Here is a 19154-nt window from a genome sequence, read left to right on the forward strand (position 1 = left end):
CCAGAACCGTTTTCAAATGATCTGTTAGATATTAGTCAGCTTCTGAGAGCTTTGAAGTTGCAAATGTTTTGGGAAATCCTTAAAAATGTTAATTAGGTACAAAGTTAGTAGATGCTTTGAATGCAGATTGATTAAGGAAGTCAAATTGTGCTTGATAAACAATATTTTTCTGATAAGGTAACAATGCAAGATGAGGTGAATATCAATTTTCAAAAAGTGTTTGATAAAGTGCTTGACATCAAAATTGAAGCTCATGAAATAAATGGAGCTGCTGCAGCAGGGATAGAAAATTAACCAAGTGACAGAAATCAGTAATAGTGAGAACGTTTTGTCAGTGTGGTTCAACAGGTCTCGCTACATTAATGTATGTTAATGCCTTGAACTTGAGTGTGGAGAAAAGTTTCCAGATTTTGATATACAAAACTTGGAAGAGTGGGGAACTGTGAAGAGGTTAGGAATAAGACTTAAGTAGTTCTTGGGTACATGCAAGAGATAAATATTGAATTTAAATGTTTATTTTAAATAAGGAAAGGAGATATAAATTTGAGAGCACAATTCTAAAAGGGTGACAAGAACACGGAGGTCATAAATGTTCACATATTGTTAGAAGTGACAGGACTGTTTAAGAAAATAGTTGAATTAGAGTATGAAATTTTAAGTTTTCTAAATTGAGTTATTGAGGAATCAAAAAGTCACAGTGCACTTTTATAAAAGATTGATGTGGCCATAACTTTTAAGTTCTGGGCACCATACTTAAAGAAAATAAGAAGGCAGAAGGAGAGAGGGTAGATGAGATTTACAAGGATGATTCCAGGGAGAAGGGATAAATGAATTGGAATAGATAAGAGAAGTTTTATTTTTCCTGGAAACAGTATGGGTTTAATTAGTTCACTCAGTCAGTCTTTGGGATGAATCCATTGTTCCATGAGCCTGAAGACACACAAGAGCCTGCAGATGCTGGAATCACAAGCTAAACATAATCTGCTGGAGGAATTTGATGGGTCAAGCAGCATGAGTGGGGAGAAAAAGAATGATTGACGCTTCGAACAGAAACATTTGATCAGGTCAGAGATGTGGAGAAGAGAAGCCAATATAAAGAAGACAGGATGTGAGGGGTGAACAGGGACCTCATGGGTTTGGGGAAGTATGATGCACAGAGGCAGTAGATTGACAGATGCCAGACAAAGGGAGGGAGCGACACAAGAAAGGCAAAGGAGGTAGATAGAGGGAGATGAGTCACACAGGGTGGATGGGAAATTAGAACGATCTTCATACATCTTTTGTGGGATTTTACTGTTATGAAGAGTCTCTGATATTCCAGTATTGATCGTTCACACTGGAATGACCAAAACTGCAAATCTCCATTTCAGTCCGCCATTTTATACCGCAAACCAGCATTCCACAAACAAAAGGGGCAGGAAGTGTAACTCAGCAGTGTTGGTGTCTGCGTCTAATGTCATGTATAACATACTGTATTTGATGCCATGTTAGACCCACTTATTTTTCCCAAAAAATGGCTCAAAAATATTCCCCTAGTTTTATGTGCCAGGTTGAAATTAGGGTGATAATGGTGAGTAATGCTGTCAGTCCCTGCACTGGTCATTGTTGTGTTGAGAAAGTGTCAGGTTCATGAAAGATGAGTATGAACATGAGGGTCTTCTATCAAACTTTACTTTTATTAAACAACAATTAATAGAAGAGCATGGGAATAAAACATGTTCAGACCATTTATATTAAGACTTGTATATTTGATATTATTAGCCATTGCCCCAGAGACTCCTCCCAAGTCCATGTTTCCCCTGTATCCTAACAGTCCCATGTCCAACATCCACCCAATCCTTTTCCATCAGCCAGTCCACCCAATCCTTTTCCTTCAGACAGTCCACCCAATCCTTTTCCTTCAGCCAGTCCACCCAATCCTTTTCCTTCAGCCAACCGAGCCCACAGCAAACTCGCTTTCACCCTGACAGCCGCCTGACGGTCCTGGTGACGTAGGAGCTTTACCAGCCCCGGGCGTGGCCTTTGACTGGGGCCCGTGCACAGGAAGGGGGACCAATGAGCCCTCTCTCCCTCCACTGATTCTCCCAGTTTCTCCCTTCTCAAAACCTCTGGCAACCTGCATTGGAAAAACACCACAGGATCCCTCCCTTCTTTACCTTCCGGCAACCCTTCAATTTTTATGGTATTCCTCCAGCTATGGTTCTCTAGAGTGTCAATTCTCTGCCAGCGGTAACTTCCCTTCCAATTTACTTATTCTGTCCTCATTATCTCCAGTTCTTTCTTCCACTTTAGACACCTTTCCTGTCAATTCAATAAGGGCATTTTCCCATCTGTCCATTTTGTTGTACAGTTCCCCTGTTTTCTCCCTTAAGTCTCTGGCCAGTCTCTCCTCCATTCTTCCCATGGCCTACAAAATGTCTTGTATGGCTCCATGCCCCCTCTCCCTCTTGTTGACGCCATCTTGTTTCCCTCATTCATTTTGGGTCTTCTCTACTCTTTCCTCCTGAAGCTGCCTCCAACCTCCTCATTGCTCCCCACCTCACTGGAATCCCTGTTAGAGCCATCTACCAACAAGGGGCCATGGTCTCCCATGTCCTTCTGTGAGTCGCTCCTATCGCCTGTCATGTTCTGTTCCCAGGTGCTCTTCTCACACAGTCCTCGGGGGTGGGGGAGGGGCATGATGCACCCCCCACCCGATGCTCAGACTTCTCCACGGGTCCCTTGCCTCCTGATGATCGGTCGGAGACCGCATCGCTTCTCCTTCCTGGGTTGGTCTCCCCTTGACCATGCACCCCACGATGTCTTGGTCCAGCGATGCAATGATATAGTAGTACTTCATTACATCAGTGGTAATCTGGCTTAGATTGAACTGGGCCTCGAACTGCTTGAACCAATCCTGTGGCTGCGAGGTCCAAAATCCTGTTTTAGTGTAACGGCGTCAAAAATGTTGTTTGGACCATCAGGGTCACCAATGTAGCAAGTGCTGCCGAAAACAAAACACAACTCAAGTCATCTGTAAAATCATTGCCCCCTGGCCTCTCTTTTTTTCTCTCCTTTTGATGATGCCATAAGCTCGTTGGTGATCCAGCTCCCCTCTCGCGCGAGGCTGAACCTCTGAATGACGTTTCAAGGACTAAGTGGTGCAATCTGCCACAATAGACAATTTAATAAAACATACGCACACAATTCATAAAAGAGTGTGGGAAAATCTACTGCAAGTGTTGATCAAAAGAAGTGAATTTCACATTTTTTCTTTCTAGTCACATACCACCTTAAGTAATTCCTTGCTATTCACCACTACGTATTGTTGGGAGATGGTGGCGGCCCACAGACCAGCTTGCTCACAATCTGCAGATCTAATGTCAAATCTTTGTTCTCTGTGATTACCCTCACAATCCGGCAGACCTGTGGTTGCTCAGTCCAAAATACTGGAAGTGTCAAATCTCGGGTTAGAGTTAGGATTAAGGTTAGTTTGTCAAAATGCAGATAATCATCCCTCTTGCATTCACTGGTCTCCTCTCTGAGGTTCTGTTTCACCATAACCTGCCACTTTCATTACCTTGTACCTGTTTCTAGCTCTTTGTGGGATCAATTGTGCTTTTTGATAAATCCTGGGGTAAGTTTATTGTCTGCACGTCCTTGGAGTTAGGGTTAGGTGTGGGATTTGGACAGGGTTAGGTTTAGGGCTATGTTTGGGGTTAATGTTCAGATTAGGCTTAGTGGCCCACATCAACAGAGTGCAAGCAGTGTACCGCCAGGACAGCAGGCCACAGGAGAGAGAGCAGGCAGCGGACTGCAGATGTTCCAGGAAAATGGCAACAAAAAGGTGTGTGCAGGGAAGAGGAAAGGCAGAAGTGGTGTGGAAGGATAAAGAATGGGATTATTACCTAAAATTGGAAAATTCTCTGTAGACTGCCCAGGGAGAATATGAGGTATTGTTCTTCAAGTTTCTTCAAGTTTATGTGAAGCCTCACTCTGGTAGTGGAGAAGGCCCAGGAAAGACTGGTTGGTGCAAGAATGGGAAGGGAAGCTGAAATCAAATGCAATTGGGAGCTCAGGATGGTCAATGCAGACAGAGTGCAGATGCCCTGTGAGATGGTCCTCAAGGCTTCACTGATGTCGAGAAGGTCAAATTTGGAGCAGCAAATGGAGTACATACAAGTTCATGTCATTTCAACTCGCTTCCCATTCCTATGCTATTTCCTTTACCCTTCTCAGTTGGAAGTACCTGTTGTGGAACATTTGGGTTTTTCACCACTTTTTTTAAATTAAATTTAGACATACACCATAGTAACAGGCCCTTCCAGCCCATGACCCCCATACTACCCTATTACACCCAATTGAATTACAATCCCTGGTACGTTTTTTGAACAGTGGGAGGAAACTGGATCCTCCGGGGAAACCCCATGCACGGAGAACGTACAGTGCGGGATTTGAACCCTTGTCCTGATTCCTGATGCTGTAACAGTGTTGCACTAACCCCTGGGCTAACCATGCCACCATAATGAAAGATTATTTTTATTAGAGGGTTGCAAATATCTGGAAATTACTGTTTAAAAAGGTGGTTGAGGCAGAAACAAACTTTGCACCAACATATATTACAAACTCACCAACTGCCACAACTACTTCCTCACACCCTTTTCCCTGCAAGGATTCTATCCCCTTCTCTCAATTTCTCCATCTCTGCTCCATCTATTCCCAAGATGAGGTCTTCTAGTCCAGATCTTCCAAAATGTCTGCCTTCTTCCACAAACGTGGCTTCCCCTCCACCACCATCAACTCAGCCCTCACCTGCATCTCCTCTATTTCCCACTTAACTGCCCTGGCCTCCTCTGCCTCCAGACACAACAAACATAGAATTCCCCCTTATCTACCACCCCAACAGCCTCCGCATCCAACGCACTATCCTCCAGAATTTCTGGCAGTTAGAACAGGATCCCACAACCAGACACATCTCCTCTCTGCCATCCATAACTCCCTCGTGCACTCATCCCTCCCCACCAATCACACCCCCCACACCGGCACCTTTCTTCCCCAGTGGGCCACAGGAGGTGCCACAATTGCGCCCACACCTTCTCTCGCACGATAGTTCGTGGCCCCAAACAGTCCTTTCAAGTGAAGCAACACTTCACTTGTGTATCTGCAGGACTGATTTATTGCATCCGGTACTCCCTTTGTGAACCTCTCTACATTGGAAAGACTGGGTGAAGATTGGGAGATTGCTTTGTTGAGCACCTTCGTTCTGTCAGCATCAATGACTGAGATCTCCAGTAGCCATCCATTTCATTTCTGTGTCATACTCCCATACTCACATCTGTCCATAACCTTATGTACTATACCACCGAGACCACCCGCAAATTGGAGGAACAACACCTGATTTTGTAGCTCAGCATTCTCCAGCCAGATGGCATTAACATTGACTTTTCTAGTTTCTACTAACCTGCTCTCCTCTTCCTCTTTCCACTTTCCAGCTCTCCCTCCTCCCTTCCCTCTCTATTCACCCAGCCATCCTTCCTCCTCTTTATCACTGCTGACCCCTCCCTCCTTCCTCCACCTATCACCTCCTGCATTTGTGACCATGCTTTCCCCCCCCACCACTCTTTTGTTTGGACACCTGCTGACATTTTACCATACCTTGATAAAGGGCTCAAGCCCAAAATATTGGTTATGTATTTTAACCTTTGCTAAATAAAGGATATTGTTTGACCTCCTGAGTTTCTCCTGCATTGTGTTTTTACAAAAGCTTTCAAAACTGCGGTATTTATAAATACAAAATATAAAAGCAACAATTAATCAGACATTTTAAAAATGTGAAAAGGTCCCCTTAAGCATGAATGGACTGGGATGGTTTGTTAGCCTGACTTTCCTTCTGCTGCTTTGCCACTTATCTGGCCTCATTAATAACCAAAGCATTCAACCTCAGGCTTGGGCAGCCACACATTTTGAATGTCCTATGAGAGAACATTAGCTTGACAATGTATATGTTTCTCTATAAATGCTATTGAACTCATTGAGTATTTCTGTTTTTCTTTTAATAGGTTGAAATATTTTTTTGACTACAAAAGCCTTTATTACTATGAGCATCAACATTTTTTTGATACGTTATTGAAGTGCATTCAAGTTGTTTATTTAGTGTCAGTTCAGATTGTGCTCTGCAATATTAATAATGAGAATAGGAATCACTTTCCACTGTAATTTTCTGTTTTCATTTAATATATTTAAAAATAACACTTTTTAATTTTGAAGTGGTTTAAATATCTGTTTAATGTTACAATTCTATAAAACTGGTTAGACCACTAATTAGAGTGTTGTATTCAGTTCTGTTTGACTCACTAAGGGAAGATGGTGGAAGCTTTAGAACATAGAACACTACAGTACAGTACAGGCTCTGCAGCCCTCAATGTTGTGCTCTCCCATAAATTACTTTTTTAAAAAAAAGTACTAACCCCTCCCTACCCCATAATCATCTATTCTTCTTTCATCGATGTGCCTGTCCAAGAGTCTCTAAAAATGGCCCTAATGTTTCCACCTCCCCCACCATCCCTGGCAAGGCATTTCAGGCACCCACAACTGTGTTTTTAAAAATAAAACCTTACTCCTCATGTCTTCCCTAAATTTCTCTCCCTTCACTTTGTACATGTGTCCTCTGGTGTTTGCTATTCCTGCCCTGGGAAAATGACACTGGCTGTCCACCCGATGTATTGCCTCTCATAATCTTGTAAACCTCTACATCTCCTTTTATCCTTCTACACTCCAAAGAGAAAAGTCCCAGCTGTGCTAACCTTGCTTTATAAGACTTGTTTTCCAATCCAGGCAACATTGGTTAAATCTCATCTGCACCCTCTCCATACTTCCTATAATGAGGTGACCAGAACTGAACACAATACTCTAACTGTGGTCTCACCAGATATTTGTAGAGTTGCAACATGACCTTTTGACGCTTGAACTCAATCCCCCAACTAATGAAGCCCAATATCCCATAGGCCGCCTTAACTATCCTATCAACCTGGGCCGTGACCTTGAAGGATGTATGGATTTGGACCCCAAGGTCCCTCTATTTATTCACACTCTTAAATAACTGACCATTAACCCTACCCTCAGCCTTCTGGTTTCTTTCCAAAATGCATCACCTCACACTTATCCAGATTGAACTTTTCCACCTTATTCTGCATCCTGTCGATATCCTTTTGTTACCTTCGACAACCTTCAGCATCATCCTCAACTCTTCCAACCTTCATATCATCTACAAAATTAACTGACCCATCCTTCCAACTCTTCATCTCTATTTATTTTTAAAAAATCACAAAATGCAAGGGTCTCTGAACAGATCCTTGTGGAACTCCCCGAGTTTGAGAAGAGATATACCAGGATGTTTCCTGGATTGAACATGTCTTATATGAAAGGTTGAGCAACCTTCAGCTTTCTCTTTGGAGCAATGGAGAATGAGAGGTGACTTAACAGAAGTGCGTAAGATTATGAGAGGCATAGATAGGTTGGAAACTGTTCCCAGGGTGGTAATGGCCAATGCCAAAGGACATCAGTTTAACATGACTGGAGGAAAATTTCAGGGAGACACGAGAGTTGAGTATTTTTCACAAAGTGATGGGTGCCTTGAATGCATTGCTGGGGTTGATGGTTGAGGCACACACAATAGGGACATTAAAAAAACTTAAATAGACACATGGATGTAAGAAAAATGGAAGGTCATGGCCTTGAGGTTGGGAAGGGTTAGATGAATGATGGAGTAGGTTTATATAAGTCAGCACAACATTGTCTGCTGAAGGGACTATACTGTGCTGAACTGTTCTATGTGTCCACTTCAGATCATGTTGCTAATGTGTTGCACACTGCTTTATCATGTTAACATTATGATTTCACATGGGAAATACAGGCTATTGCATTTCTAGATAATGGACCTTATTCGTATTTTCCATGAAGTGAAGCTGTGTCATATGTGCATCTACTGTTACATAACAGGAGTTGAAAAAATTGTTTATTCAGTAAATTTCTTTGCACAAGTTCCATGAGTGCGAATTTTATTGTGTATGTGAATTCAGTAAGGGATACTCTGGCTATAACACAGGTGTCACCTCCATTAAATTAACAAAGCCTTTATTATTTGGAATTCTCTCAAGTTAAATTGAATAATTGTAAATACAGTATTATTTCCTTTTATAAATTTAAATTCTTAGAACTGGATTATTTGAAATTGCTCCAAATGCCTTCATAACATTAAGATGTGTTTTAATTTCAGATTGGAAAAGACCGGGCATTGAATTTTGATCCTTGCTGTGTCAGCTACTTCACAAAAGGAGAGTACATTGTGATGGGAGGCTCAGATAAGCAAGTTTCTTTGTACACCAAAGATGGAGTTCACCTTGGTATCATTGGAGAACAGCAGTCCTGGGTTTGGACCTGCAGAGTGAAGCCAGATTCCAACTATGTTGTAAGACCTTCTTCATTTCACTTCTTCAATGTACATCAGAATTTCTTGGCTATTTTTTCTATATTTTATGCACTCCCAATCCAGGCAATATATCTTTTTAATAATAATGCAAAGCTTCATTCTTCCAGAAGTACAGTACTCATGAGACTTTAGTTATAAAACAAGAAAGTCTACAGATGCTGGAGTCAAGCGCAATACACAAATAACCTGGAGAAACTCAGCAGATCACACAATATCCATAGGAAGTAAAGAGTAACCAACATTTTACACCTGGACCCTTCGTCTGATATAAGAAAAAAAATAGCTGGGTGGCCAGCTGAATTTCTGCAGCACTTCTGTCCACTGCACCCTTGAAATCATCTATTGTCCTGCAATATAGCATATTCTGGATGTCACATTATTTGGCAAATTTCATGAAGCTCAAAACTTGAGATTGGTTTCTTTCTTCTGCAAGTATGCATTGAGAAACCTCAATAAGACATTTCCTATTCAAGTTTTTGTAGTCTCTGAGAGAACGAGCAACCAAGCAATTCAATTCTGCATCCATTGCCCATTTTGTGGTGCCTCAATGGCCTCCTTAATATCAGCACAGCAAACAAAGAAAATATACTCAGAAATGCAAAACCTGCTCAAAGGCCAAAATAAATTATGTTGTATTCTGGCAACTCTGGCCTGTACTTGACTTTGCATGTAGTTTTTAAAGGAATAAATACTTGAACATGGAACCAGGCATGCTTCTCTTAATCCAACCTAAAAGAAAATATTATGATTCTGATACCTATGGTAGGCTCATCCAGAAAGCCATGAGGCATAGGATTCATGGATTCCTTGGCTGTATGGATTTGGAATTGCTGGCTCATAGAAGTCAGAGGGTGCTAGCAGATGGAGTGTATCCTTCCTGGAGGTTGGTGACTAGTTTTGCAGGAGTCTATTCTGGGACCTGTGATCTTTATAAATGGATAAGGAAGTGGAGGGTGGATTGGTAAGTTTACAGATAACATGATAGTGTAGAGAATTCTCATGGGCTACAAAAGGCTTATAGAGAGGCAGAGAAGTGTCAGATGAAGTTCAATATGGAAAAGTGTGGTAATACACTTTGAAAGGTTGAACCTGAAGATAGAGAATGATCTTAATGGGAGAATTCTTAGCAGTATGGAGGAACAAAAGGATCCTGGAGTCCCAGTTTGTAATCCCTCAAGGTTGCCATGCAAATTGTTATGCATTATCAAGATAGCATATGGTCTGTTGGCCTTTGATAGTTGGAAGATTAAGTGCAAAAGCCTTAAGGTAATGTTACAAGACCACACTTTTGTTAATTTCTGGTCACTTCATTATAGGAAGGATGTGAAAAGGGTGTAGAGTAGATTACATTGCCTGGATTAGACAATGTGCTTTATGAGGAAAGGTTGAGTAAGCTAGGGCTTTTCTCTTTAGAATGTCTGAGGATGAGAGGCAATTTAATAGAGGTGTATACAATTGTGAGGGACATAGACAAAGTGCACAGCCATCACCTTTTTCCCAGGTTGGAAATGGCCAATTCAGAGGACATCTATTTTGGATGAGTGGAGGAAATTTTAGGGGATATGTCATAAGTTGTTTTTTTACATAGCTGGTGGTGGGTGCTTGGAAAATGCTGTCTTAGGTGGTGATTGAGGCTGATACAATAAGGCCATTTAAAGGACTCTTAGATGGCCACATGGATATAAGAAAAATGGAGAATTATGGACTGTGAGGGAGGGAAGGGTTAGACTTAAGTGCAGTGAGTTTTTGAGTTAATACAACATTGTGAGTCAAAGGGTCTATACTGTGCTGCACTGTTCCATGATGACCATTGCTCTCCCATAGCCAGTATAACCTGGAGCCTCTTTTGATCTGATTGTCCATCCTTCAGAAGTTTACTGATGTCATTACACAACTTGATCCTCAAACTTGCATCTTTGGTGAATTTTCCTCAATCCCTGTTGCTTATTGGAATGATTGAATTAAGGCCTGAGTCCTAATATTACACTATCTTGAGACATTTCTGTTGCTTAGTCAGATCAAGACTTGGTTGCTATTGCTTGTGTTGTTTTGATGAAGAGCACTTGAGAATGGTTCTTTATTCTTTTTTCAAGGTTGTAGGCTGTCAAGATGGGACAATAGCCTTTTACCAAATCATTTTTAGCACTGTACATGGCTTGTATAAGGACCGTTATGCCTACAGAGATAGCATGACTGATGTCATTGTCCAACATCTCATCACTGAGCAGAAAGGTGAGTACTTGGACAAAGATTTTTAGCAGTTCTATTTTGTATCAGGTCTTCCCACACTTTTTACAGTTTGACTTACTCAACATAGCTATTACTAAGGTTTAATTGTTAATACAGGAATATCTGCAATGAGTTGTTTACAGCTATGGAATTAAGTTAGTGAGTGAGCAAAACATCGGATGTTCCAATGAAAGCTAAAATCTGACATTTGCAAATAGCTGATAATAGTCAGCAGGTCAGGCTGCATCTCTGGGAAGAGAAACAGATTTGATCTGAAACATTAGCTCTGTTTTCCTTCTCTAACGTGTGGCCTAACTTGAGGAGTATCTAAAAGTACAACAATGCTGGAGGAACTCAGAAGGTCTTGCAGCATGCATTGGAGATAATGTTTTGGGCCTGAGCCCTTCTTCAAGGTATGAGCAAAAAGCAGGAAAGTACCTGAATTAAAAGGCTGAGAGAGAATGGAAGAAAGGGCAGGGGTGAAGCCCAGGCCAACAGATAAAATATGATCATTGGACCTGAATAGGAGGACAGGAGAGGAAAGTTAAGTATTGATTGGGGACAGGGGTGGCTCTGTGAATGCAGAGCTGGAGGAAAGGAGACAGCAGGAAAGGGAAGGAGAGAGAGAGAGATGCACCTGGAGGAAAGGAGAAATAGGGAAAGGAAATAGGGAGACGTGGGGGGGGGGGGGGGGTGGTGCGGGTCGTTAACGGAAACCAAAGAAGTCAATGTCAAAGCTATCTGATTGGAGGTTGCCCAGAAGAAATAGGAGGTCTTGTTACTTCCATTTGCAGGTGATCTCAGTCAGGCAGTGCTCATGGGAATCCGGCAGGGAATCTCCAGCACTTACTATTTTGGTTTTAGATTTTTACATCTGCAGTTATGTTGTTTTTCTTAGAAGATGGCTGATTGTGATTCAGTGACTAAGGAAAACAATCTGAAGAATTTCCATTTAATTACATATGTTTACAGAATTGACTGACTTATTAACTTCAGGAATTTCAAAAGAGTGTACTGACATTATTGGCATAATTAACAGAAGTAATTGTATGCATTTGTAATGTATGCTCTATGCGAGCGTGGAGAAAAACAACAGATACACCAAAGCCTTGGAAAACGAGGCAGGTTTATTGCTCTGGCTGTTGCACTTGCCCCTGATGCTGACGTTAGGGCCCCACGCCATTGGAGCACCAGCCTAGGATTGGCCAGTGTTCCCGCCAGAGTTCCACATCTTCCCGCCGTACAAAGGTCGCCTGGGATGACGGCCAATATAACCCCCCCCCCCCGCCCCCCCCAGGTTCGCACAGTTGCTGCATCCATCGGCCATTTTGCAGGCTGGTCCATGTCTCAGCATGTTGGCTGCTGCATGACACCACCGCCCCCCCCCACCCCCCAAAGAACCAGCGACCAGGTTATTGACCATAGCTTTAGGTGGCCTGTCCCTGCTTCACGGGGAAGTAGTGGAGACTGGCTTATTACAGTCCAGATATGCCAGTTTCAGGCATACGATGGTAAAAGTCTCCTTACTGCCGATGTAGAGGACGAAGGTGGAACCCTTGTCCCTAACGACCTTGTCGGACCCCTCATAGGGCCGTTGTAAGAGTGGCATGTGTGTGCCCCTTCTTACAAACATATACTGACAAGTCTTTAGGCCCTTTGGAATGCTTTGTTTGGGCTGGCCATGTGGTGGGGTTTGCCGTACAACCAGGTTGTGTGTGGCCTCGAAAACCTGGCGCTTCCATGCAGCTGAAATGATGGGGTGGGGGCTGCCAGTAGAAACGTTGCACAGCAGTGTCAGGTTACCTGAGCCGACGGGGATGTCCTCCACCCTGAGACAGTAGACTTCTGTCCTATAAGCAGGGGTCCTATAAGGATTCTCCTGCTGCGCATTGGCGAGGGCCATGGAATTGACTCCTTGGGACAGGGCATGTACTGATTTAATCATAAGATGTGACAGAGTGTTGGCTACCACGTTGCTTTTCCCCCACAATGTGCTGTTTGTCTATGGTAAACTCAGACACTTCGGACAAGTGTCTCTGTTGTTGGGCCGACCACGGGTCCAATACCTCATGGAAGGCGTAAGTCAGCAGCTTGTGATCAGTGAACACCCTGAATTGCCGACCTTCCAAAAAGAGGCAGAAATATCTAACTGCCAGGTACAGTGCTAACAGCTCTCAGAAAACACTGTATTTGAGCTCTGGTGGGTGCCTGCTGAAAAAGCCCATGGTTGCCACTGTCCCTCAATGAGTTGCTCCAGCACACTCCCTACCACTGTGCTGGAGGTGTTGACAGTCCAGGCCGTAAGTGCCTCCGGTCTTGGGTGGACCAGGAGAGTGGCATTTGCTAGCGCGTCTTTGGCGTTCTGGAATGTCCTAGAAGACTCAGCATCCCAAGTAATTTGACTTGCCTGTCTTCAGCTCATGATGCAGGCCACTGCTGGTATGAACCTGTGGTAAAAGTTTATTATTCCGGCGAATTCCTGTAGCCCTTTTACCATGCGTAGCTGAGCAAAATTATGGACCACCTCATCCTACTCGGGGAGCGGTGTAGCCCCGTGTCTGTTAATCCTGTGCCCTAGGAAACTAGTAGCGTCCAGGCCGAACTGGCATTTTGCAGAGTTGATAGCCTGAACTCAATTAAGAGTATGGTTGTTTCAGGCGTGCGGCATGTTCTTTGCGGCTGTGGCTGGCGATGAGGATATCGTCCAAATAGATGAACTTAAGTGGGAGGTCCCGGCACACTGCATCCATCAGGTGCTGAAAAGTTTGTGTCGCGTTCTTTAGACTGAAGGCCATGCAGAGAAATTCAAACAAGCCAAAGGGGGGTTATGATTGCAGTCTTTTAGATGTCCTGGTGGAGAACTGGGATCTGGTGCTACTCCTGGATGAGGTCCACCTTGGAGAAAACCCGTGCCCTATGCAGGTTGACGGCAAAGTCTTGGATGTGGGGCACAGGATTTTTGTCATGCATGGTGGCCTCATCGAGGCAGTGGTAGTCACTGCATGGTCTCCAACCCCCTGCTGATTCGGGTACCGTGCATAGAGGAGAGGCCCAGGGACTGTCGAAGCACTGCACAATCCCCAGCTCCTTCATTTTCTTAAACTCCAGGCTCAGCATTTTGGGAGGGAGTTGGCGTGCTCCTGGCATGGAGCAGGGGGTCTTCGGTCAATATGTGGTGCCTTACCCAGTGCTTTGGCACAGCCACTGAGAACTGTGGTGCCACTATCGATGGGAACTCCGCCCGGATGGGGGCGAATTCATTGTCCGAGACTGTTATAGAGTTCAGGAGTACAGCCCATCATTTCAAGGATAGGTAACTGATGGCCCAGTCAGCAATGTGTACATCCCATGAATTAAACAAAAATGTAGGCCCTTGTAAAAATCCATTTGGCCATGATGCTCAGTTCCAAAGTAGTTTTGCTCCAGCTAATGAAACTGTGGTAAAATTTGGGTTAGGAGAGGACACCTCACTGAAGAAGGAAGGGAAAAGCTTGGCTTCCCCCAGAGAAAGAGTCTGAAAGGTTTTGGCGTGAATCAAGTACCATCCTTTGAGGTTGACAAGCAAGCACTGTACCTGAAGGAAATCAGCCCCTAGAAGCGGTTGCTCCACTGCTGTGAGGGTGAAGCTCCATGTAAAGCGGCTGTTGCGAAATTAAGCGATATGGTGCGGTCCCAAAAGTCTGAATGAAGGAGCTGTTGGCTGCCCTCAATGCTGGCCCTGCTTGCTGTTGCAGGTGTTGAGGCCTGTGGGGTGGTGGGGGGGGGGGGGTAGGATGCTTATCTCAGTGCCCATGTCAACCAGGAAGCGCCTGCTCGACAGTCCCAGACATAGAGGAGGCTATCACGTGGACCAACAGCCGCAGCTATCAACGATGGTTGTCCAGAGCGTTTTCCAAAAACCAGCAGGGTAGGCAGCATCGACAGGCCTCCACACCCATCACTGATGGTAGTAACATAACTCTCGCTGGCCTTGATCTCGCCGAGGGTTATTCGAGGGGCTTGCTGATGTGATTTACGACAGCATTGGTGTCCTTCTTTGGTCTCCAGAGTATGTCCGCCTGGGCCACGACCCTCCAAGGGTTGCTGAAGTCCTTCTCTGTGAACAAGAGGCAGTTATCCTTGGGTAGCTGCTTCAGAAAGATCTGCTCAAAGAGCAGGCAAGGCTTGTGGCCCTCGGTTAGAGTGAGCATCTCGCTCATTATGGCTGATGGAGGCCCTGACCTCCAATCCGTCCATACACAGCATTGGATGATGCACTCAAGCCAGGAAAACCTGAAAATGCAGGTTAGTAGCTTTTTGAGGGCGTGTATTTGCCTTGCTCTGGAGTCTTCCGTAGGAAATCTATGATCTTTGCCGCTGTGTCCTGATCGAGGGTGTTCATGAAGTAAAAGTAGTGGGTATCTTCGGCGAAGCTGAAACTGAGCCTTGCCCTGCTCAAACCCCACATGTGGCTACAACACCCAAAATATTGGGAGCCTGAGTGAGACTGCGTGGATGGCCACTGGGTCTGTTTGATCTGTCATCTTTGGGTCTAACAGCCGGTTGGACCTGTTAGGGTCACCAATGTAGCATATGTGCTATGCGAGCATGGAGAAGAGTACCCCATCTTCCTGCTGTGCGAAGGTCACCTGGGACAACGACCGGAGTCACCCCCAGGTCTGTGTGGTCGCCATGTTCATTGGCCATTTTGCAGTCCAGTCCGTGTCTGCAGATGCTGGTATTGAGTGCAGTACATAAAAGTGCTGGAGAAACTCAGCAAGTCGCACAGTATCCATACAAAGTAAAGAGTAACCAACATTTCAGGCCTGAGCCCTTCGTCCTGAATCTATCATTAATTGTTTATGTTGTTTAACAAATGTGTAGTTTATTGCATGAAGTTCTAAATGAAAATAAGACTTCTGTTGGATACAAAGGTCACATAAAATGCCAGTATTTTTGGTTAAGATGGGTGATGTAAAGTATTGATTTAATTCATCTGACATATTGTACACTGGCATGGCTTGGAAGTTCAAGTTTATTCTCATCTGACTGTGCATATACAGCCAGACGAAATTGCATTTCTCTGGACCATGGTGCGCACACATACAAACACTGTTCCAGCTTCATTTTTAGGTTGAAATCCCCGAATGCCCTCTCCTTCACTACTTCCACCAGAAAAATTGCAACAGGTCAAAAAAGTGACTTTCTCAAAAGCAAACGTTCACTTTGTCATTGGATATGCAAAAGTTTTAGCAATCAGCCATTTGGAACAGGGGGAAGTAATTCTGCTGTACACTTATGAATCTTTAGAATACCCTGTAGGCACATCAGGCCATAGAGGTGATTCTAGTCGTCACACCTGCTCTGCCTTTCATTAACTCCTGTTTATGTCTTGAATATACTTTTCCTGCAAGCTGCATTGGGTAAAGAATTCTAAATGTTTTCTACATCTGGGTGGTCTTCTCAGGCCCTTTCTAAATGGTCAGCCCATTATTTTGGGATACTAACCATTGGTTCTGAACACCCCAACAGGGAAATTACTATTCTCCCATCTACTTTGCCAAAATCTTGAATATTTCACTTCTCATTCTACTAAACTCAAATAAATATTGACCCAGTCTCCTTCATTGCATCTCAGAGGATTATCCTGCCATTTTGGTAATCAATCTGTTGAACTTTTGCTGTACTCCCTATATCACAGTTATGCCCTTCATAGGTAAGGAGACTAGACCAGTGCACAATGTGCCAGATGTGGTCTCAGCAGTGCCCTGCATAGTTGCAGTACCATGTCTCTTTACTCAGGAACTTGCAGTAAAGGTCAACACATCATTTACCTTCCTAACTTCTAGGTGTACCTCCATGTTAACTTGATGTGCTGCATGTGCAAAGAGCACTAAAGTCCCTGACGATACCAACACATTTCCATCTCTCCAGCTTTCTGACCATTTTTAAAAAAAAACTGCTTTCCTATTTTTATTGGCAAAATTTATTTTTAGATGTTATGTTACCCTTTCATTTCACCTACCTATATTCCTTTGAAGCAGGTATATTTCTGCAAATCAAATAATTGCTGGAGGCTCTCTGCAGGTCAGCAGGAGAGAGAGTACAGAAACCAGACAAAGGATAAATTATTAGGAAGGGGGGTTAGGGAAAGAGTGGTTCAAGAGAAAACAAATGCACAAGAGTAGCAAAAGAAGAGATGGAAAGAGTGGAACCAAATGGGTGGGGGGTATTACCTAAAATTAGCAAAATCCGTGTTCATGCAGTTAGGTTTAAAGCTGTCCAAAAGTGTAGTTCAGTCTCATAATGAGCATCCTATAGCAAACTGTTTTAGCTCACTCAGCCATCCCTACAGTAACATTTCAGTCCTTTGCCTCGCATTGTCAGGGCTAGGTTAAACATAAACTTGAGGAACAAATTGGGTTCCTCATGGACAGCCATTATTAAAGGTAATTAAAGGTAGCCTCCACCCCGCATCTGACTAACCATTTCTCTACGTGGTTGCTGACTGACCTGAGTGTCTCCTGTAGTTCTTTGTTTTCTCAAGGTTCCAGTATCTGCACCTTTGTTTCTCTATTTCTGCCCATCTCAGCTTTGGTTTAATAACACTTAGCATTACACTTTATCAACACTAGGAGGCTGTGAATGTATGCAACTCTGAAACATATATGTTCGAGCGTGTGAAATTTCAAAGGATTTGATTCTTGGATGTAAAAGTTGACCTTTGGTTTAGGGGTAACCAGGATTATTAATGACAGAGGTCACAGAAAACAAAAGATGCCGAGAACATGCTATCTGTGAAAATAAAAATCAGGTCAATATTTCAGAAGGAAAAATGATGAATGGAATTCATCCTGAAACATTAGCTTTGCTTCTCATTCCATAAATACTGCCTGGTTTGTTAAATGTTTCCATCATGAGAGAAATAATATGTGCTGTCACAGAGTGCAGCTCAGAAATGGGCTCTTCAGCCCATTATATACACTCCAACCTTCTTGCCCATTCTACAGTAATCCTATTAGCTTGCCTTAGATGCAAGTCATCCTATCCTTTCCCAATTTAGTGCTGTCTAAATATTTCAAGCATCGGGATTGCATTTGTTTCCTCTCCAACCACTCTGTAAAAAAAAAACTTTCCCTCAAATTTCTTTTTTAAAACTCCTCCTTACATCCATAGTCTCTTGTTTTGATTCTGCTACCACAGGAGAAAGATTCTGAATATATACCTTATTTTATAACCATATAACAATTACAGTATGGAAACAGGCCATATCGGCCCCTCTAGTCCGCACCGATTTAAGTGAACTCCACTAGTACCACCTACCTGCTCCCTGCCCATTACCCTCCAACTCCCTCACATCCATGTACTCATACAACCTCCTCTTAAATGATAAAATTGACCCTGCTGCAACCACCTCTTCCGGAAGGTCATTCCGCTCAGCCACCACTCTCTGAGTGAAGAAGCTTCCTCTTACATCTAAAGTTTTGCCCCCTAACCCTTAACTTATGACCCCTCGTTCCAATTTCTCCTACCCTCAAGAGGAAGAGCCTATTCATATATACTCTATTTATTCCCCTCGTAATTTTATATACCTCTATCTGATTCCCCCCCCCTCAACCTTCTACACTCCAATGAATAAAGACCCAGTCTACTCCATCTTTCTCTGATTTCTAGATACTGCTTAAATTTTATGTTCTGTCAAATAACCATAAAACACTAGTAAAAATACAGAACTGCTGGAGGAACTAGGCAGGTCTCAGAGCATCTATAGGAAGTAAAGATATATAACTGACATTTTGGGCCTCAGCCCTACTTTGCCGATTGTATATCTTTTCCTCCTATGGATGCTGTGAGACTTTCTGAGTTCCTCCAATATTTCTGTGTTTTTACTATAATCACTGCATCTGCAGAACATTCATGTTTCACAACCAAAGAACACTAAAGCACAGAAGCAAGCCCTTTGACCCATCTAGTCTGAGCCAAACTATTATTCTGCTTTGACCCATTGACCTGCACCCCGACCATAGCCCTGCATTCTTCTCCCATCCACATATGAATTCAAATTTTTCTTCAATGTTAATATCAAACCCGCATTCACCACTTCAGCTGGCAGCTCATTCCATATGGTCGCCATTCTCTGCATGAAGTTTCCCCTTATGTTCCCTTTAAACATTTCAGCTTCACTCTTCATCCATGACCTCTCGTTCTTGTCTCCCTCAATCTCAGTGGAAAAACCCTGCTTGTATTTATTCTATCCATACCCCTCGTAATTTTGTATACCTCTCTCAAATTTCCTCTCATTCTCCAACACTCCAGGGAATAAATCTTAACCTTTACCTGTAACTTATCTTTTTAAGTCTCAGCAACAGTCTTATACATCTTCTCCTGTCCCTCAGCCATCTTTGCTCCTGGGAAAACAAACATGGCTTATCGCCCCATAACTAAATTCCACCTATGCTAACAAAATCCTGGTGAATCT

At 43.3% G+C, this 19154-nt stretch overlaps 1 protein-coding gene across 3 annotated transcripts in view; it reads left to right on the forward strand.

Moving 5' to 3' along the window:
- Positions 1–19154, forward strand: part of ift122 (intraflagellar transport 122 homolog (Chlamydomonas)) — a 144807-nt gene that overhangs the window by 37941 nt on the left and 87712 nt on the right. For all 3 annotated transcript variants that reach the window (XM_069936893.1, XM_069936891.1, XM_069936892.1), the window contains exons 9-10: positions 8255–8446; positions 10561–10699. In XM_069936893.1, coding sequence (XP_069792994.1) covers positions 8255–8446; positions 10561–10699 — 331 coding nt within the window. The remainder of the gene's footprint in view (positions 1–8254; positions 8447–10560; positions 10700–19154) is intronic.

Source organism: Narcine bancroftii, chromosome 5 (assembly GCF_036971445.1).
Source record: "Narcine bancroftii isolate sNarBan1 chromosome 5, sNarBan1.hap1, whole genome shotgun sequence".
Classification (NCBI taxonomy): Eukaryota; Metazoa; Chordata; class Chondrichthyes; order Torpediniformes; family Narcinidae; genus Narcine; species Narcine bancroftii.